Below are 23,448 nucleotides of genomic sequence, written 5' to 3'. Positions count from 1 at the left end.
CTGTTGCTCCTGGGGTATCGGCGAAGACCATTCGCAAACGTCTCCATGAAGCTGGGCTACGGTCCCGCACACCGTTAGGCCGTCTTCCGCTCACGCCCCAACATCGTGCAGCCCGCCTCCAGTGGTGTCGCGACAGGCGTGAATGGAGGGACAAATGGAGACGTGTCGTCTTCAGCGATGAGAGTCGCTTCTGCCTTGGTGCCAATGATGGTCGTATGCGTGTTTGGCGCCGTGCAGGTGAGCGCCACAATCAGGACTGCATACGATCGAGGCACACAGGGCCAACACCCGGCATCATGGTGTGGGGAGCGATCTCCTACACTGGCCGTACACCACTGGTGATCGTCGAGGGGACATTGAATAGTGCACGGTACATCCAAACCGTCACCGAACCCATCGTTCTACCATTCCTAGACCGGCAAGGGAACTTGCTGTTCCAACAGGACAATGCACGTCCGCATGTATCCCGTGCCACCCAACGTGCTCTAGAAGGTGTAAGTCAACTACCCTGGCCACCAAGATCTCCGGATCTGTCCCCCATTGAGCATGTTTGGGACTGGATGAAGTGTCGTCTCACGCGGTCTGCACGTCCAGAACGAACGCTGGTCCAACTGAGGTGCCAGGTGGAAATGGCATGGCAAGCCGCTCCACAGGACTACATCCAGCATCTCTACGATCGTCTCCATGAGAGAATAGCAGCCTGCATTGCTGCGAAAGGTGGATATACACTGTACTAGTGCCGACATTGTGCATGCTCTGTTGCCTGTGTCTATGTGCCTGTGGTTCTGTCAGTGTGATCATGTGATGTATCTGACCCCAGGAATGTGTCAATAAAGTTTCCCCTTCCTGGGACAATGAATTCACGGTGTTCTTATTTCAATTTCCAGGAGTGTATATATATATCTGTGTGTGTGTGTGTGTGTGTGTGTGTGTGTGTGTGTGTGTGTGTGTGTGTGAGTGTGTGTGTGTGTGTGTGTGTGTGTGTGTTATAAAATAAGATACAGCCTTGTTGGCAGCTGCAAACACAAGCTTACATATTAGAAGAAGAAAGAGCAGTATGCAACAACCAGTTCTAGCCTCTCAAAAATCATTAATTGTGGCTAACAGTTAAAGTAGACACACAATGGATTCTTATTGGTGGCAACTAATTTTTGAGCTTAAAAAACAAGATGTTAAAGGAAGTAAACTCTGGCAATTAATGAGACCATAATAGTGTAAATTCTGAGTGCTTGAAAATGTTCATAATGACACAGAAAGTAGACACTGCCATAAAAGGAGACAATATACTGCGAAAGACTCTAATAGTAGTAACAAAATACGTTGTTGGAAAAAAGCTCCTCTCCTCCACATTTATTTATTTTGAACTCTGGTACTGCTTAACTTTTTGCACCCTACAGAATAAAGGTCCTCTCTTTCACAGTCTATTTCTTTTAAACTGTGGAACTCCATAACACACTGCATCCTCTCGACTGTGTTTCTCAACCTTTTCCATGTTTTCAATTTTTTGTTTATCTTACTGAACTAAACAGCTACTGATTCAAAATAATTCAGAGTAATTTTCAGCTTTTTCGCACTAGTAATTTAATTCACACACTAATGTCTTAGAGATATAAATTATACCTGTATCTGAATTATTTATACACGTTTTATTCCATTTTTTATTGCTCATTTACATTTATTAAGTTAATTTTAATAACTAATGGAATACTACATACCAACGAAAATAGTTTTATCGTCATTTAATGAGGAATAGGTTTGGCACCCTTGCTTTGGTGACATTAGATACATTCTATTCCTATTTATGGTACACACTGGAAGCATGCAACATCAAATGTTTCAGTATGTCTCAACTGCCTTTTGCAATACTAAGATAGCTTATATAAATGCCAAAGCTTGGAGTAAAGCAAAAAGGCAAAAAAATCTCAAGCCTTTTGCTGCCAAAGATCAAGACTACAAAAATAGCACATTTAACAGCAATATTCAAATATTAATGTAATGTTACGGCATACAAACAAAATATCGCATTACGCTGAACGTCTGATTTTGAGCATGTCCATATATGCATATATTCTTAAAAAAAACCACAGACAAGTATATGACCAAACATTCCATAGTCACTTTGTTTCTGTGTTATCTCACTCTGCTGATGTTCTTTACCAGCATTTAAAGCATGGGAAGTGAGGTGACTTTTCCAGCATTATGAGGATAGTGAGAATCTACACATCTGAACCACTTCAGGATATCAGTATGCCAGTTCACTTAGCACTAAATGTCAGCACATGACAAATTAATCAGACAATATTATTTGATACTTAGTTAAGGATCATAACTCAATGTTTTGATTTATTCTTTTTGCAGACCATAAAATGAATGAATAAACATAAGATTTCAGTCAGTAAATTTTAAAAATATTACACAATTTGCATACAGAAACTATAAAGCGATTTATGGATAACAGTTGTCAGTTTTGTGAACCATCCTTATATGTGTGTCCGTTCTGACATACAAATAGTTCTGCGTGATTCAAATGATCCAGCAAAGGAGTCAGGAGGATAAACATACACTAAAAAGAATGTCTGAGAGGCAGTCTTGTTGCCACTTACAGGGATTGAGGCAGGTTTGTTAACAACCACTACATCCTCATCCATGTGAACTATGGTGATAGGGTCGGAGGTAACAGGGACTTCATGCCTGAAACAAATCAATGGTGCAGTACAGTGCATACACACACAAACTCACACGGACAAACACTGAAAACCACAGACAAGGTGCCACAAACAAAACTAGGTGTTCTTAGGATTTTTGAGAAATTCTCTGTTATCTGTATAGAATATCAATCTCTATTTGTAATGACAATGATGAATATACAATGTAAAATATGTTTTATTTCATTTTTGTTTACCTTCTTGATTTTCTTGTAAAAATAAAATAAAATAAAAAAACCAGAAGCAGAGGAATGTTTGCTTTGACACAACTATTTGAAAAAGTAACTTACTAAATTGATTAAATTACAAACATTTAGTTTATGTAAATTTTAACTCACATTTATGCATAAAACATGGTTAGTTCACAGAATTCGCAATAACAGAATTAGTAACAAAGCCACAAGTCAGTTTTCTAACTAAAAATTACAGTGTTATAATTTAAATAAATGATATTGTGAAAAGCTGAATGCAGCTATGGGCAGACTAAAATCAGTAGTATCATGCAGTTCTACTCACATATTCTCACAATTATGAGGTGTTCAGGTAACTAACTTTTCACACACTCTTTGTCTTTCTATTATCCTATAGTGCACTCATGTACAATGACAAATGATGTTTTAGTCATCACTGGTGAACAATATAGAAATATCACATTTTAAGACACATTACCACAGATTTTTCAGTCAGTGAAAGTGATCCACTAAATCCTTAAATTGGTCATATAAGAAAAGAGAAACTAGACAGAAACTAAATGAATCTGTGCATATGCAAAGTAGATTGATTTAGTTAAGATGAATCCATGAAATTCATGACTACTCCACAGATATGGTCATTTGAAAATGCTTTTTGGGTTAAAAGCAATTCTGAATCAAATACTGTCATGTATAGTGTCTAAAATAGTTCACCAATACACTTTTATTGAGACTGAAACACTAATAACATAGGAGCATGCTGCAGTGTTTCATACCTTTAACACAGATACAAACTCTTTTTTTAAAACAAATATATGGAATGGTTAAATCTGAAAGATTTATATCTACCACTTTGCAGAATTTACTATTATTTCTTTTGCCACCTTAACATAGTTCTATAGGCACACTTGCTTGAATAATACAAATAAAATAATGAGATTTAAAGTAAAAACTAATATATAGGATGGCACAATACTTTCTTATCATGATAATGTGTTCTCTACTGTCAACTACACTTTTCAAAGTACTTTTACTTTTACACATTTCACATTTCAGTCATTTATGGTCAGATAAGGACAGTGTACTAACAGAAGAATTCGTGATTCGTAAATACATGGATGTGTTCCGGAAGAAAATTGGTTGGCAAAGGAATGAAAGTTTGGCTTGTTGTGTGTGTGAATGTGTGTACTTTTACTAGAAAAAGAGCAAGCACTTGAAAGCTAGAGTGATCAGTTATTTCTGTTGTGTGTTTCAATGCTCCACGAATCAGTTGGCTATAGATGAGTGGTTGTCTTTCCATTTTTTATTATTGTTCCTAGGAATTTACATTATTATTGTTCTGATTCTTTGGTATTTCAAGAAAGAAAGACTGAAGTAAAAATAACACCTATTTATACAAGTGATCTCTAATTATAGACCAGCCTCCCTCCTTCCTATGTTTTCGAAAATTTTTGAGAAGGCAGTTTAAAACATAACATTGAGAATATAATTTCTGAGAATAACCTTGTAACAGTACAGTCTGACTTGTGTAAAAGCTTCTCTTCTGAAAAAGCAATATATAATCTGACAAATTTAGTTGAGGTATCATTATGCCGCTTATATAGGGAACGCATGACCTTGGTTACGTAACGCACTGATAACGGACTTAGACTCTGCGCGCACCAGCGGGAGAGCAATATAGCGTTCGCGTGCTCTGGTCGTACTATGAGTGCGCATCTGCTGGTGTGTAGGCCTAGTGCCGAGCCAAGCGGGTTGCGTAACCGCCCGGCTAGGTGCCCAACGGGCAGCGCGGTACTATGTTTTGTTAATTTTTTCAAATTGTTGCATCCTTGAGCCCCCGGTTACCAGATGTACATCTAGCAGCTCTCGGCTGACGCCCCCAGTTACAGGAGTCAAGGATAACACTTTATTAATAATTATAATACAAAGTAATATCACCAGTTACAGTCCATTCTCAGAAAGTACACCAAGTCCTTTGATCCATACATGTATTTTCTCATCATTAGAAACTTTTCTACAAGAGCGGGTATACAGGGTAAAAGGCATATTACTATAAACAAAACTAGGTCTACTTTGCGTCTTCGGGTCAATTCCACACTGCCAGGTCTTGTTGGCATTTTCTGTGTTCTTGGTAAGAAAAAAATCTAGTAGAAAAACTAAAATGTTATGTGGTTAAAGGCATTTTCTTTAAATGGATGGCACCATACCTTAGCAAAAGGAAACAACATTCCCCTTTAGCAAATGATACAACATGAATAAGACTAAATTTGTACTCAAGAAATGTTAAATATTATATCCACAAGGATCAGAACTTGCTCCATTCCCATTCTTGAGCTGTGCAGAAGTAAATGATTTACCTGAAGCATTGGAGGACTCATCAAAAACTGAGAAGTTTGCTGATGAAAAAATTGTACTAGCCAAGGACCGAAATATACCCATATCAGACACACACCTTCCTGAGGAAAGAACTAATAGTGCCAAAAGCTAGAATAACTTTCTTGTACTTTTGTGTGTCCACATTTAGAATTTCACTTCTTGAAGGTAATACTGGCCAATCATTTTTGTTCTTGTCATTTTATAGTTTTTTAAAGGAAATTTTCCTTTTGATACAAGTAACTACATCTCTGGTACTATTCTTCTTCTTATTTTGTCTGTGTTGTCTGTAATTGTTGCCTATCACCTTTTTTCATTAACTGGCAATCTTTTTTGGCTCTTCGGTCATCTTTTTTGTGCAATTATCAATCATTTTTCTTTGGCTGGTGATCCTCTTTCTTTGTTTGAGTGTCCTGCAACTTTGTTTGGAGACCTTTTCCTATGCGCAATGATCCTTTGCTTGCAATCTTTTACTTTTGAATGTTTAATGGCCCACTTTTATTGTTTGGTTTTCTCTTGTTTTTTGGGTGATAAATTTTATTTGTTGAATGATTTTTTCCTTGTCTGGCTACTGTTTTTCTGCATTCAGCATCTTTTAGCTTTTCAGTGATCTTTGCAGCGTATTTCATGACTCTCTCTTGTTTAATGTTTCCCGAATATTCTTTGAGTGGACAATTTTGCCCATGTAGAGGAACTCTTTACCTGTGTTTCTGTTTCATATAACTACTTTGACCAGTCTAAGGAAGGAAGATAAGGTTTTAAACTCACATCAAAGGGGAGCTCATTAGAGATAGAACAGACTGAGGAATGGCAAGGAAGGAAATGAGGTATGCTCTTTTTGAAGTAGTCACCCCGGCATCTACTTGCATACTAACCACTGCAACTGCTCACTTGGTATCACCAATCTGAATCATTTGTCCTTTTTTTCACTTTTATAGTCTCCCTGTTGCTGTTGAAGGAACTCACAGTTCCAAAAACTAATACGAGGTTTTTTTATAATTTTAATGTGTGTATCAGCTGTGCTGAAATTTTACATTCTGTACAGAGATTCTATAGTTTTCTCAAACAAATTTTCCTTTTCATATAGTTCTGAACAAATGAAAGCTGCCTTACATGTAATATAAATAGAGGTCAATGAGGATACACTGAATGAGATTCCATGTTCAAAGATCCTAGGCAAACCGATAGACAATAAACAGGTTTTACGAGAACATGGGTCTGATCAGTTAACCAAACAGTTCAGATTTGCCTGCTTTGCACTTAGAAATCTTCTCATTATTTCAATCCGCTAACAGGAAAGCTGGTATACTTCACATAACTTCACTCAACACTCTCCCATGTCATAATTTTCTCGAGGAATGTAGCTAAGGTGAATATTGTGTAAAGGTGATGAGTGAACATCTTGAAGAAACCTATTCAGCAATCAAGATTTTCTTACACTTATGTACCGATACTTGTACTCTCTATTTCCGTAATGGTTTTTGTGGTTAATGTCACAAGTGAAATTAGGATTAACTCTGCAATCCACAAACAGAATATTAGAAGTAAAAATAATTTTCATACAGACTATGCTTCCCTCTCTAGGGTTCAGAATGGAGTTTTGTACCTCCCTCCCCAAATATACATAAATGAAAAAGAATACATCATTATTCACTCCTTCTACAATTTACGTGACTCAGGAACAAAAATTCTAATATTTGTATTACAGCAGATAGAAGTTGACAGTGCCAGTATCCAGACAGGTAATGTGGCCTGTGTAATTCTACACAAATGCTTTGTTTGAAGTATTAGGTAAAAAGCAGCAGCTTAGTACTATAAGAGGAAGAGCAATTACTTTTTTCAAAGTAGTTGGTTTTCTCCTAATAAACATAAGTATATTTCAAGTGATCTAGAAGTAATTCTCATATGTTATAATGAAGTCATTAGAAATGGAATACATGTTCCAATTGGAGAAGGAAAGGGTAAGAATTCGGCTGCGTCTCTTCAAAGTAACTATTTAAGAATTCACAGAAGTCACCTTAAATGATTCAGGAGGAGTTGCAGGAAACTTATATATGGATAGCCGAGTGACCACTGGTCAAAATTTATTGTTAGTAAACTTTTACAGAAGTAAACTGCAGTGGCTGTATCCATCTGTAAATGTATAATCTTTTTCATTCCATATCCTTGATGGCTCTCCTTCATTACAGGATTTACAGAACACAATGTGTGAGGGAGAGTGACTGAATGAACGAATAAAAGAATGAAGGAAAGAAAGCATGAAATTAAGATTCTTTCTCTCTTTTTTTCTTTTTTTACTGAACAAGTGATTTTATAAAGATAACACTTCTTAAGTGATAGTTCTGACTTTCTTTCTCTGAGATCCTTGCACTGTGAGGAATCCGAGAGTGACATTTTCAAAGATTGCTGATTGGAGTTATGTAGTGTCTAAAGCAAATAGAAAAATATATTTTGCTTGTTACTGTGCACCAGCAACATTTCAGTCACAAAAAGGAAGTAAGAAAGATTAGAGGTTAATGTCTCACTGGTGGCAAGATCACCAGAGGTGGAGTCTGTAACAGAATGCATGTAAAACAGAATCTGAAGAGCCCTTTTGGAGAGGACCCACTGAGAGCATTTGCCTTTAGTGATACAGGGGAATCGAGTAAAACCTAAATCTGGGTAGCCAGATGTTAACCCTGCTACTCCTTAATTTAAGTGTAGTGAGCCACCTCATTTGGTATGTATTACTGTCACATTACTGTGTTTGTAAAAGATGATACATTTTCCTGTTGCTTCTGGTTGTTCTTATTGTTGTTGTTGTCTTCAGTCTGATGACTGGGTTGATGCAGCTCTGCAACCGACTTTATGCTGCACAAGTCTCATATCTGCAAATATTCACTGCAAGCTAAATTCAATTAGATCTGCTATCTGTATTTAACCCTTGGTCTCACTCTACAATTTTTACCATTTTTTCATACCTCAGAATATGTCCTATCAATTGATCCCATCTTTTAGCCAAGCAATGCCATAAATTTATTCTTTCTCCCCATTTGATTTAGTACCCCCTCATTAGTTACTTGATCTACCCATTTAAATCTTCAGTATTCCTTTGTAGTAGCACATTTCAAAAGCTTCTATTCTCTTTTTGTCTCAAATGTTCATTGTTCTTGTTTCACTTCCATACATGTTTATGAGCCATGAAAAAACCTGCAGAAAAGATTTTCTACCATCGAATTTGTATTATACATTAACAAATTCCTCTTTTTTCAGAAATTTCGTTCATGCAATAGCCATTCTGTGTTTTATACCCTCTCTACTTCATCCGAAATCAGTTATTTTACTGCCCAAATAGAAAAACCCGCTCCTGTTTTTGGTGTCTCATTTTCTAATTTATTTCTCTCAGCATCACTTGATCTAATTTCACTATTTTCATTACCCTTGTTACATTACTGCTGATGTTCATCTTATAACCTCTTTTCATGATACTATTCAGTCCATTCAAACTATTCCATATGCTCTTTCTGACTGAATTATCATGTCATCAGCTAACAGTAAAGCTTTTATATCTTCTTCTAGAACTCTTTCCTCTAAATTTCTCCTCAGCTTTCTTTACTGCTTGCTCAATGTCCAGAATGATTAATGCTGGGGATAGCCTACAGCCCTATTTCACTTCCTTCTCAAGCACTGCTTCCCTTCTATGTGGCTCCCCTCGTCGAAGGTTAAAGTCCTCCCTCAGGCATGGGTGTGTGTGTGTGTGTGTTGCCCTTAGTGTAATTTAGTTTAAGTTAGATTAAGTAGTATGTAAGCCTAGGCACTGATGACCTCAGCAGTTTGGTCCCACAGGAACTTACCACAAATTTTCAATTTCCTTCCATGTATTTTGACTCATATAATGGCAGTTTAGTTTCTGCACAAGTTGTAACAAATTCCTCTTACAGTTCTGTATTTCCTGAATTATCTTCATTTACTTCCTCTTCCCTTTCTGTAACACACTGCTCAAAAGAATTATGGGAATGTGACTCTGGGGATCTGCCATAGTCCACTGAGCAATAATTGAGGGTTAAGTATGTTACCAAATATCTTTCACAACAAAACATCATTACATCCTCGATCTTTTACAAAAAAAGAACTGAAATGTCTGACAGGAGTCAAAATCAAAGTGGAACAATCATTCATCCCATCAGCCTGGTTGCTTTTCTTACACTTTGAGAGCTTAAATACCACGTATGCCCTCCACAAGCATTTATCGCAGCCTGACATCTACACGGCATACTCTGTACAAGTCTGCAGCTGCACTGTGGATATCGATCTTCACAAGGGGTTTTCATGCATTGGCAACCTTGTCCAACCTGTCTTGTGCACTGACCTGTCTCCCTGTAGAGTGTCCACAACATATGGACAACTCATGGAGAGGCATTGGCATCTGCAGCAACACAGCTGAAAGTCCATCCTTTTTGGATCAAACAGACCACCCAGACCACCCTTGCAATGTGCACTGCATTGCATGTGCCTGGTCGAATACAACACCCAGTAACGACAACTGCCATCTGTGCACCCCACTAGAAAAGACTGGGACCCCGGTACTCACTTCCTTCCGAGGAGTCACCTGACACTGTAATGCATAACATAGCCCATACAGTGATGAGCCAAAATATTGTGAGCACATGTCTAATAGCGTGTTCGGCCATCTTTGGAACAGAATAAATCACCAGTTCCGCATATCAGGGATCAGACAGTTTGTTGGTAGATTTGTGGAGGTATGTGCCATTAAATGGCTGTGCACAGGTCATGTAATTCACGTAAATAATGGGCTGCTGATTTGTGTATGCAGTTATGGTGCCCAATAGTGACCCACACTTCTTCCGCAGGATTTACATCAGGTGAACTTAGTCGCTGAGACATCAATGTGATTTCACTAAAATGCTCCTCAAACCACTGTAGCATCATTCTGGCTCCGAGACATGGACAATTATACTGCTGGAAGATGGCATCACTGTCAGTGAAAACATCAAGCATGAAGGTGGTTCAGAGCCAAGCTGAAGCGTGCCTCCAGTTACTACCACAGGTCCCATGCAAGGCAAGAGAATGTCTCCCATAGCATAATACTGGCCTTACCAGCCTGCATCCGTGGCACACTGCACGTTTCAAGCCGCCATTTGCCTCAGTGATGGCATTTGTGGAAATAACCAGTGACCTAATTTAGCAAAAATGTTATTCACCTGAAGGGACGACATGAATTCACTGATCAACGGTAGAATCCTGGTGGTCTCGTGTCCACTGCAGTTGTAATTGACAATATCGTTTGGTCAATAAGTGAACACATAGGGATGGTCTGCTGCGGAGCTCCATGTCCAGCAATGGATGATGAAACACTTGTGCGAGCACCGGCACTGTGCTCTTTTGGCAGAGATGCCACAGATCGACACCTACTCTACTTTACAGAGAAGACCAGCCTAAAAACTTCAAGTTCTGTGAGGAGACATGGATGTCCAATCATTCAGTGTCTAGTGGTGCTGTCCTTCTAGCTCTTTCCATAGATGCTCACAATAGTAGCACATGAACATTTTAGTAGCTTTGCCATTTTCAAGATACTCATTCATAGGCTCTGCGTGATAATAATCTGGCCTTTGTCAAAGTCACTTATCTCAATGGATTTCCCATTTGCAGCCCATGTCTTGACTAGGATGATCCCCCATCTGTGTCTGCTCCACTTATATACCTTCGTTACCATGTCACATGCCCACAATGCCATCAGGCAGCATCCAACATCAGGGTGGCCAGTGGTTGTAATGTTTTGGCTTATCAGTGCAGATTGCAAATGATTTCAAGTGTTGCCTACATTGAAAGTGAAGATCTCAAGCCATGGAACAATACCACAGGTATCACCTATATCCAAACAGATTTAACATACTGGACACTGATACACATATTCCTCTAATATGGACTTTTGAGCAGTGTATTACTTTCAAGTTCATTTCTCCTGTACAGCCCTTGCATCTATATTCCTGATTTTAATGTTGTTAAATGCACTCTAAGAAAGAAAAAAAGGCACCATCAAGGTATTATCTGAATATGACATAAATTGGTGGATTTGATGTGCATGTACAGCCAAATAAACAGTCAGAATTTCAGAAAAATTGGATGATTTATTCAAGAGAAAGAGCTTCATAAACTGAACACATCAATAACATAATGGTCCACCTCTGGCCCTTATGCAAGTATTTATTCAGCTTGGCATTAATTGAGAGAGTTGTTGGATGTCCTTTTCAGGGATATTGTGCCAAGTTCTGTCAAATTGGCATGTTAGATCATCAAAACCCCGAGCTGGTTGGAGGGGCCTGTCCATAATGCTCCAAATGTTCTCAATTGTGGAGAGATCCTAAGACCATGCTGGCCAAGGCAGAGTTTGGCAAGCATGAAGACAAGTAGAAACTCTCGCTATGTGTGGGCGAGCATTATCTTGCCTAAACGTAAACCCAGGACGGCTTACCATGAAGGGCAACAAAAGAACATAGAGTATAGTCAATTTACTGCTTTGCTGTAAGGGCTCTGAGGATTACAACCAAAGGGGTTATGCTATGAAAAGAAATGGCACCCCAAACCTTCACTCCAGGGTGTCAGGCCATATTGCAGGCGTCAGTCAGGCTCGTGTCCAACTGCTGTTCATGGTGTCTCAAGGCACATTGTTGCTGGTCATCAGCGCTCAGTTCAAAGCAGAACTCATCACTGAAGACAATTCTACTCTAGTCAATGACATTACAGGCTGAAGACATTTCTGGAGACACCCCAGATAGTGATGGGCTACCATCCTAATTGTCACTCTTCGTACAGTCCGACAAACTGGAGTGATGGACCGAGGTGACATTTATTTTCATACTAGGACCCTTGTAGTATCCTTTCAGTACAGTGGTATAATGATGATATTGTATGCCAACTATCGTTGCCCTAAATGGGAAGCCTTCCTGGGACGATATTTTGACAAGATAATGCCTGCCCACACACAGTGAGAGTTTCTACTGCTTGTCTGCATTCTTGCCACACACCACCTTTGCCAGCAAGGTCACTGGATCTCTTCTCAATTGAGAACATTTTGAGCATTATGGGTAAGGCCCTTGAACCAACTTGGTATTTTAACAATATAACATGCAAATGGGACAGACTTTTGCATGTTATCCCTCAGGACACCCAACAACTATCAATCAATGCCAACTGAATAATTGCTTACATAAGGGCCAGAGGTGCCCAACACATTATTGATTTGGTCAATTTGTGAAGCTCTTTCTCTTGAACAAATCATCCAATTTTTCTGAAATTGTAGTCACTTGTTTGTCTGTACATGTACAACAAATCTATTGATTTGCATTCAATTCTGATAATGGTGCATCTTCCTTTTTTTTCTTTCTTTCTAAAGTTTAGATTTAAACTTTTGTCAATATAAACTATTTTAACAAGCTGGGATGAACCTGTTTATCTCATATCACTGATCACAATATTTATCTCTTATTGTAATAACCCGTAGCCTCACTATTGCTCTGAAGTTGAAAAGACATCTACTTAGCAATGTTACTGTTTACTTGAAATGTTACCATTAGAGTATATTTCATTAGAAAAATTCCATTACTGGAAACAATAACTGTGTAAGGTAAAATCTAGTCATCCATATAGATTGCTGCAACAGCATTTCCAGTATTTCAAGAGTTTAATCAGTCACTGTTGACTCATCTTCTACCATAACCTATACTAAAATAAGTTGCACAATACAGATTTTGTTTGCACTACAGATATAAAGGTGTATTTCCTTCATCTCTCTTCATACAACTACTGCTTCCTTACTCTGGCATTTGTTTCTGACATCAACTGCATGGAAAATATTTACACACTCATGAAATTAGAAATTATGTGCCAATTTCAGTTGTGAATGATTACAAAAATGATCATAACCGTCATAAAAGGTGGTTGCAATTTGTCATTGTTATTATAAATCAAGTACACAATCTGTTAATATCTACCTACTCATCAACTCTGATGAGTCCCTAGGTGCCATTTTTTTTCTAATGGAATAATTTCTCCTTTTTAACTGTGGCAAAAGAAAGAATAATAAATAATACAAACATCAGATTATTAAAGAAATGTACTCACATCAAGTTGCTAATTATGTTACTGTTAATAAAACAGTTTCATTGGTCACCAATATAAAATAAAATGATCCTCTGCTGCAAGAGGTACACCATTAGATTGGATCAATTTAATGTGAACAGAATATCCCATGCAATTACTGTTAAAGGGAAAAATTACAGAGAAAATAGGACATCTCATTTTGCTTAAATTGAGGAAATGCCAGGAAAGTAAGCTGGGAAGTATGAAAACACATCTACTGTCACAAAGTGGCTATGGCAGCACTGAAAAACTTGGTAAAGCACTTACTTCTGGCTAAAACACAAAACAGCATTCTCTTTCAGGACTTCCCATTATTCAGTGCAAGTTACATTTATTTCAACAGATGTAACGGTCACAACGCACACACAAGTGCAAGAAGCTCCAGTGATCCCAACTGCTATGACAATCTGCAAAGACTACTAATGGTAATGAAAAGTAGTTCAAAAGGAGGGAAAAATGGTAACATCACATGGATGTGAAGATGGAAACAAAACTGAAATTCATTACAGCAGATGAGAAACTTAATTCTTCCCTAAAAATATTCTTACACGACATATAAGGAGCAGTTCGAATGTAAGCCAAATGAAAATGGGTACTACCATTTGGGATCAAAGTATATTGTGCTAGGAAGAGAGAGGTTTAGTTAATGCTTAAGACTAGCTCTAATCAAGTCAAAAACATTAAATAAAGTCAAAAGTGTATTTATTTGACAGAAGTGTAGTAAGAAAATAGTGTAAATGTTAAATAAATCTATTCAGAGGACTAGATATTCTTACACTTACATGTCAACAAAAATACTCCCTCATGGTATTTATAGTTAACAGTAAATGTTCACTTAGGATGAACTCTTCAAATGCAAACATAGAAAAGAAAGAAAGACAATATCTCAAAAAATTCAAAAGAATATTTGGACTCACGAATATGACTTCTAATATGGAGATATATTTCAACTTCGCCAGTGTAAAGACAGCTGATAATCTCCATAAAGTTATGTAATTGCACTGTTCAAAGTATTAGATAAAAATAGAATTTCAGTATTGTAAGGTGACGGGCAGTGAGCTTGCAGTGGCTGCTTCTGGTTAATATACAGCTTAACTCATTCCTTATCCTTCAAGGTTCTCCTAGAAGACAGAATTTGCAGAACATGATGAATAAGTGACAGAGATTTAATCACTTATTACTGATAGCACATCATCAGTACAATGGCAGTTTAGGTCAGCACCAAATGAGCAAAACCTTATTCTCATCTTAGTGGTAGCCGATTACTGGAATAAGTTAGGAGGTACTGGTACAATTGGTAATGAAAACTGACTTCATGTCCAGAGACAAATGTTTATGGCATATTAGGCTATGACAGATAAAGATTCAAACAAAATTAAAATAATACTTTGTTTAGAAGATTTTGTATAAGTTATATGAGGGCAAACTGTAACACATAAAAGCACATATGGGTGCAAAACTATTGTTATAAAATTATATGATATAACAAATATAGGCATTTAATCTGGCAGATGTGCAACTCCACTACGAAATTACTGACAAAATCTGTTTTCCTTCTTAAAAATTCACTATCATATGACTAATAGTGTACACTCTGAACTCATTTATGAGTATGTTTTCAATCTCGATTTATTCAGTAATACAACGAAACAAAAACTGAAAATCTACTATTGTTTTATAGGAGACATTTTACTGTCACTATTTCTCCTCATCCTACAAATGCCATGGTAGCAAACAGAGATATACTATTATACAATTGCGCAATCAGCAAGATATTACAACCACTGAAACTGGCAGACATACGAGTATTATTACAATCTTTATCAATAATACAACCGATCTCTCTCCTAGTAGCCATTTACTGACAGTCACTGGAACAGCACGGCATCATATGTCAGAGGAGGAGTGTACATATAGCTGTAGGAATAGCCAACCTACTGAAGAAGTATCGAACACATTTTCTGAGAATACTTAAAGCCTTTCTACAGACTGAACAACTCTTACTCTTACTTAGGAATTAAATTGGGTTCTGTAAACAGCAACTTATTGTAACTTGTCTCACTCTACTTTTTTTCCCAAGCTCCTTCATAATTCATCTGTGAAGCACACCATGTGCAATATTCATCTCTTACACTTTCCTGCTTACTATTGCTCTATGTGAAACCCATACAAGGACCCAAGGAGAGGGGGTTCTGTGGGTCTGTGACAGTGCTTCTCTCCATCCTTCACGAGCTGTTCAATAAATGCGTTTGTATTTTTTTACATACATCAATTTCCAAGTTTTTCAGCCAATTCTCTTAGAATAAAGTAGCACAAAAACTAAGCTTCCAAAAGCCCGCCTGGTTGGTCGTGTGGTCTAATGCACTGCTTACTGGGCGGGAAAGCGTGTCGGTCCCCGACATGAATCTGCCCGGTGGATTAGTGTCGAGGTCCGGTGTGCCGGCCAGTCTGTGGATGGTTTTTAAGGCAGTTTTCCATCTGCGTCAGGGAATGCGGGCCGGTTCCCCTTACTCCACTACGGTTACACTATGTCGGCAATTGCTGCATAAACACTTTCTCCATGTACGCGTACACCACAATTACTCTACCACACAAACACTGGGGTTACACTCATCTGGTGTGATACGTTCCCAGGGGGGGTCCACTGGGGGCTGAACTGCACAGTAACCCTGGGTTTGGTACCGGGCAGTGGTGGGGTGAGTGGACTGCCGTAGCCTGTTGTGGGGTCATGTACCACTGCAGCTACAGTGGGGACAAAGCCTCTCTGTCATTTCTAGGTCCTCTGTTCAATACAAAACAAGGTTCTGAAAATGTTATGGAATTTTAGAAAGTTACAAGTTTGGTTTACAATGTGGTACTGAGGGATAGCCTATGTGGATAGGCTTGATAAGCTGCAGAAAGCATTCCGGTCATATTATGGCATTCACTCACAGGATGACCTCACCTGCTGCCAACAACAAATCTGACACAGTTCATGAGTCCACAATAGAAGCAGCAAAACCACTGAAAGGTGAGTAAGGCAAGACAGAAAGGTAAAGACCCACACTATAAAAACATAACAGAATGACTCTCATTTCCTGAACATAGGGATGAATTAAAAACAACAACAACAACAACAACAACAAACAGTATTCCCTTCATTTCCACTCTCACATAGTGATAGTTTTCAGCATTGTGTTCACAGTCATAGTGCTAAGTGAAATACTAATAATGGTCAGAGCACACTTCAATCCATGATGTTATTCAGTCTGTACACTGAGCACACAATAAAGGAAACCAAAGAAAAATTTGGAGAATTTAATTTTCGGGAGAAAAAATAAAAACTTGGGGACTTACTGATAATATTGTAATTCTGTAAGAGACAGCAGAGGACTTGAAAGAGCAGTTGAACAGAATGGATAGTGTCTTGAAACAAGGAGATAAGACAAACATTAACAAAAGCAAAACACGGACAATGGAATCTAGTCGAATAAAACCAGGTAATGCTGAGGGCATAAGATTAGGAAATTAGACACTTAAAGTAGTAGATTAACTTTGTTACTTGGGCAGCAAAATAACTGATGATGGCTGAAGTATAGAGGGCAGAAAATGTAAAATGGCAGTGTCAAGAAAAGTGTTTTTGAAGAAGAGAAATTTGTTAACAGTGAGGAGGAGGAGGATATTAGTGTTTAACGTCCCGTCGACAACGAGGTCATTAGAGACGGAGCGCAAGCTCGGGTGAGGGAAGGATGGGAAAGGAAATCGGCCGTGCCCTTTCAAAGGAACCATCCCGGCATTTGCCTGAAGCGATTTAGGGAAATCACGGAAAACCTAAATCAGGATGGCCGGAGACGGGATTGAACCGTCGTCCTCCCGAATGCGAGTCCCGTGTGCTAACCACTGCGCCACCTCGCTCGGTGTTAACAGTGAGTATAGGAAGTGTTACGAAGTCTTCTTTGAAGGTATTTGTCTGGAGTGTAGCCTAGCATGGAACTGAAATGTGATAAACAGTTCAGACAAGAAGGGAATAGAAGTTTTAGAAATGTGGCACTACAGAAGAATGCTGAAGATTAGATGGGTAGATTCTGCAGCTAATGAGGAAGTACTGCACAGAACTGGGAATAAAAGAAATATGTGGCACAGCTTCACTAAAAGAAGGTCTCAGTTGATAGGATGCATTCTGAGACATCAAGGGATCATCAATTTAGTACTGGAGGAAAATGGAGAGTGGCAAGGGGGAAGGAACTGTAGGCCACAAGACGAATACAGAAGCCGGTTCAAACGGATGTAGGTTGGTATAGTTATTCAGAGATGAAGATGCTTTCAAAGGACAGAGAAGCATGGAGAGGAACATCAAACCAGTATTCAGACTGAAGACCATTTAAACAACAACAAACAGAGTTGTCAAAGGTGTGAGTTCTGTTGCTATTACAGTTCTCAAAGTGGTATACAGTTTGACAACTTTGTTTAAATGTTCAGGAATGTAAAATTGTACACTTCAGAAAAGTAGTATCCTATGAGTACTAAATCAATCAAGCACAGTTTTAATCTGTGAACATGTACATATATCTGAGAGTAACAATTTGTTGATATATGAAATGGAATGATTACACATGCTCAACTATGAGTAAGGCAGGTGGCAGACTTCAAAGCATTGGAAGGATAGTGTAAATGCCCTGTCAGTTGACAAAAAAAGAGTGCTTACAAGTCACTTTTGCATCCCATCTTAGAATATTGTTCAAGCGTGTAGGATCTACACCAATTTGGACTAATAGGGGACAATAAATGTATATAAAGAAAGGCAGCATGAATGGTCATAGGTTTGTTTGACTCATGGGAAATGTTAAAAACTTGAATTCACAGATGGTTGAAGAGAGGTGCCAACTATCCCACGAAAGACTACTTATAAAGTATTAAGTATTAAGTATTAAGTGAAGAATTTAGAGGTTTTCTTCATCCCCCCCCCCCCCCCCCTCCATGTACAGTTCCCACAGAAACCATGAAGACAAGGTTAGATTAACTACATTGTGCACAAAGGCATTCAAGCAGTTATTCTTCCTGTGCTCCAATGTGATTTTAATGGGAGAAACCCCAACACGTGGTACTAAGCAATATTTTTTAAGATCACCATTAGCATTCTTAATCATTAAAAACTATGCCCCTCAAAACTGAATGCTGGACTTGCACCGGCTGGAACCTTTATCAACAAGATTAAAATGAAGGCCTGACACATAATGTATGTTCACCACAATAATAGATTGTAGCAATTTTTCATGAAAATCAGGTAGGATAATAGTTATCATTTTACAACAGTTATTCCACTGAATAAAAGACAGAAAAGCATGGCAAGGAATAAATAAGAGGAAATACAATGTGGAAGATTGTGTTGTCAAAACTGGAATGATGTGCTAGTGTTATAGGGCATATTTACCAGCTCACAAGTAAAACAGTCAGGGAAAGGCAGGAGGCATTCAAGTGACAAGTCGAGTACCACTTGTATTTAAACTCACTCCAGTCCTCTCTTTTGCCACCCACTTTACCTTCATCACCTGATTTATATGAGACTTCATGTTTTCAAATTGTCAGTTCGATTTCTTGAATTTTATTGTATAGGAACAAAGTTGTAAAACCAACTGACTTTGCACACTGTTACTTATATATAAAAACGACAATATTCACACAAAATAACTTTTGGAGGAATCACGCAAACTGTCTGAAACGTATTTATTTAGAGAGCTTCCAGTAACATGGCATCTGAAAATGATTGGTCAGGTGGCAGTGGGATTTATGACTTACCACGTATTTCCTTTTAAACAATTATACTGGTCAGTTTGAATGTCTCTTCACTTCTCTGTTATCCTTCTTGTTAAATATTTGTATTTATTTGAAGGAAAAGAAGGAAAATTACATTGTCAAAGGGCAGTGAATAACAGTAGTTTCACAAATGAATAATGGTAACATAAATGCTGTTTTGTGTTAAACCATGCATTTTTTGCTTACGATGATAAAATAATATCAATTATATTTGTAAATACACACAATGTAAACAGTAAGAACAAAAAAACTGTTTTACATAAAACTAAAGTTAAAAAGCAAATAATATCCTGCAAGCTTGTACAAAATTAAATTTTCTATACTAAGCTTAAGCAAACAAAAGTGACAGGCAGTTCTAGACACTTGAAAGTATGTAATTTAATGCAGAACCCTGACACAAAATTCATATTTACAATGAGTTATAATTTGTTAGATACTACAAAGAACTTATGATGGGCATTTCAAAAGTAAAGGCCAACTAGTTATATTGTTTCTACTAAACACACATAAACATTGTGTTTCTGTGCACTAACCATTTAGCCTCATTCTCTTTTAATGTCATGAAAGAAGATTTCTCAAACCACCTACACAAAATTATATTGCCTTGACTTTACATATGTTCCACCAACATTTCACCACCTGAGTTTTCTTAAGGTTGAGTTTCAAGTAAATTACAGACTAACACAACAAAAAATAGTAGTCACTTAGTATGGTGATAGATTCACAACATGGATGATGAAAAATTTTTGGCACTATAAACTAGAAATTCTCTTGGTCATGTGAGAAACAGTCTGTGAATGCACAATTACATTTGTTTTTGAGACCACTATAAACAAAGTTCATGTCACTCAACCTGGTCTCGCACAAATCAGAATTATTTGCAACTGATACTTCTTGACATTCTATTGGTATACCATAAAAATTTTCTTTCACTTCCATTCAAGAGCATAGCAAGGTTGCCAGCCACTGTGATTCTCATATCTTAAACATGATATTTTTTAAACTAGTGAAAATATCACCCAACATATTTTTCACTTACTACAATAAGTAAATATTTTTCATGAAAACTGATAACAAATTTTGGAAATATTATTTTTCAATTCCAATAATAGATCTAATTCGTTACTAGAATTTTGACAACTGACATAACTGTTTATTCCTTAACACTTCATTACTCAATCAAGAAGTTACTTACCCTACAGACAAGTTGAATCTAATGGCACGCATACACTGTTAAGTTACCAATTATTATTTATATTCAGTTGGCCTTTACTTTTCTAATGCACTTCATAGGTTATTTCTCCAGTTATATTATGCATGGATAAAAATGTAAGTCTTTTCTTCTGCTTAGAACTGCAAGCAGATATTGTTTAGTTTATGTATTTTTTTCAGTTTTTGCAGCCTTCTGAGCCATGTACAGGACATTAGCAGAACCATTCTAAAGTTAAAATCTGTTCATATGAAAGTGTGCATCTTTGAGTGGTTTTTGTTAGCTGGGATTAGAAATTAAGATAACATAGTTAAGATTATTATAAATAAATAAGCTGCAAGTACGATAGGGACTGTGCTACCTTACAACTATCTGTCACACAATGGCCTTTTCAACATATGAAGTAATTGTTTTATATATACTGAGATGATAAAAGTCAAGGGATAGTGATATTCACTTATATAGATGGCAGTAGTACCACGTACACAAGGTATAAAAGGGCAGTGCACTGGCTGAGCTACCATTTGTACTCAGGTGATTCATGTAAAAAGATGTTCAATGTGATTATGGCCATATGAAAGGAATTAACAGACTTTGACTGTGGAACAGTACTTGGGAGCTGGAAAAACCATTTTGGAAATTGTTAGGGAATTCAATATCCCAAGATGCACAGTGTCAAGATTTTGCTGAGTATACCAAGTTTCAGGGGTTACCTTTCACCACAGACAATACAGTGGCTGATGGTCTTCACTTAATGACCAAGAGCAGCAGTGTTTGTGTAGGGTGATCAGTGCTAACAAACAAGCATCTCCGCGTGAAATAACAGCAGAAATCAATGTGAGATGTATGACAAATGTATCCTTTATGGCAGTGCAATGAAATTTGGCATTAATGGACTGTTGCAGCAGACAACCAATACAAGTGCCTTTCCTAACAGCACAGCATCACCTGCAACACCTCTTGGGGCTCGTGACAACATTAGTTGGACCCTAAATAAATGTAAAACTCACCTGGTCAGATGAGTCCCAATTTCAGTTGGTAAGAGCTGAAGGCAGTGTTTAAGTATGGTACAGACCCCATGAAGCCGTAAGATCATGTGAGCCGGTGGTACCTCCAGAATGGTGTGGGTTGCATTTAGATAGAGTGGATTGGGTCCTCTGGTCTGTTTGGCTACTTGGAGATCATTTGCAACCATCCATGAACTTCATGTTCCCAAACAACAATGGAATTTTTATGAATAACAACGTGCAACGTCACTGGGCCACAATTCTTCATGATTCATCTGAAGAATGTTCTGGAAAATTCAAGTGAATGATTTGGCCACCAGATCACCCAACTTGAATGCCACTGAACATTTATGAGACATAACTGAAAGGTTAGGTTATGCATAAAACCCTGGACTGGCAACACTTCCACAATTATGGACGGCTACAGCAGCAGCATGGCTCAGTATTTCTGCAGGGGACTTCCAGTGACTTGTGGTGAACATACCACATCAAGCTGCTGCACTGCACCAGGTAAAAAAGGTGGTCTGATACGATACTATGAGGTATACCATAAGTTTTGTCACCTCCGTGTAGATTGCAAGAATAAAGAATTATACAGTAAGACATTAAAGTCAAATGGCAGGATTCAGTGGAGATTAGCAGATGACTGTGTAGTTAACCTCTTCAAATAAAATTATATGAATTGTGGGTGTCACAGCAGTATCTCTTCTTGTTAGTCCAAAACTGAAGGACACTACCTTAAAGTGGAATCAGGAGCACAATCACTGTTTACATAACTTAAGGTTCTTTAGAAGAGAATGTTGGATCACAAGTATTTGCTAACACCTGAGATTATGCATGAAGAATTCTGGTCTCCAAAGAGTTGAAACACTTATCAGCCACTTATGTACAGAACAGAGCAAATACTTTTTGTAAATGATCTTGCAACCTAAAATAGTAAAACAATCATTGCATGCCTGAAGACATATCCCTGAAATTATCTATGCTTGATGTAAAAGTGCATGTATTAGCAAATATGCTGCTACATGGTGTATCTCTCCATATATTACAGACAGTTGTAGTAAAACTTTACAAATCATTATGGCACTTAAAAGTTGGGAAAATTCAGGGTTTTGATTGAACAGGGCAAGACAGGTGCAGCTGCAATGGAAGACCTATTTAGAATGACAGACTTGCAGCATTTATCCATTTTTGCTGTAAGAAATCCATGTCACTCTATAAATATGTAAAAGGTGATGTCACAACACCACACAGAAATTAGGTGTCATCAGCTAGTAGTCTGATCACCCAGTTCTAACTTGGATGTCATCAGTACGATTGTTTGTATATGCATACAAACATTTGTTAGTCATAATGTTACTAGCACTGTATTTTAGGAACATGCATTAATATATACAGCTGCTGTGCCCACACTGGGATCTATTTAATTATCTTTTCTATTAGACAGAGGACATGTGAAATTGTGTAAAGCACTCTACTTTTATTTAATTACTGAATTACAACTGAAGATAGGTGCGTGAAACTTTGGACCAGTGGTACTTGTTTTTCTTCATAAATGTTACTACAACCCAATGTAAGTGAACTATGTGCAGTAAACAAAACTGCAAACAAACACTGTTTTTTATTTGAAAAACTATCCAGTCCAACCAACTCAACATATCAGCATTCACAGCACTGCAACACCCAAGTCTCAGTCTCTCTACAAGATCCAATGTATGCAAATAGTCCACGAATATTTTTCACAAAAGTGTTAGAACTCAGATTTTACATGCATGAAAATGCCAAATATGTATATAAAATATCTTTTTCATAAATTTTGTAATTAAACATGATACTGTCTGGAGTATTATGCACCCTTGTATTGTGTACGCTACTGTACATCCTTGTGTTATTTACACTATATATTTTCTGGCAAAATTCATGTATATTGTCTCCAGATGAATAAACTACTACTACTACTACTACTACTACTACAGTCAATGTTATCATGTGACATCCCAATTAGATGCAAGAGCTGCTGCACAACCATC

The 23,448-nt window shown here is 37.6% G+C and overlaps 1 protein-coding gene across 1 annotated transcript in view; it reads right to left on the bottom strand.

Annotated features, from left to right (window-relative positions):
* LOC126456023 (pseudouridylate synthase RPUSD2-like) overlaps positions 1-23,448 on the bottom strand; it is a 561,359-nt gene that overhangs the window by 69,708 nt on the left and 468,203 nt on the right. The window contains exon 6 of the mRNA XM_050091777.1: positions 2,604-2,691. Coding sequence (XP_049947734.1) covers positions 2,604-2,691 — 88 coding nt within the window. The remainder of the gene's footprint in view (positions 1-2,603; positions 2,692-23,448) is intronic.

The sequence above is a fragment of the Schistocerca serialis genome, chromosome 2, assembly GCF_023864345.2.
Source record: "Schistocerca serialis cubense isolate TAMUIC-IGC-003099 chromosome 2, iqSchSeri2.2, whole genome shotgun sequence".
In the NCBI taxonomy this organism is placed as follows: Eukaryota; Metazoa; Arthropoda; class Insecta; order Orthoptera; family Acrididae; genus Schistocerca; species Schistocerca serialis.
This window is presented reverse-complemented; position numbering and strand designations above follow the sequence as displayed.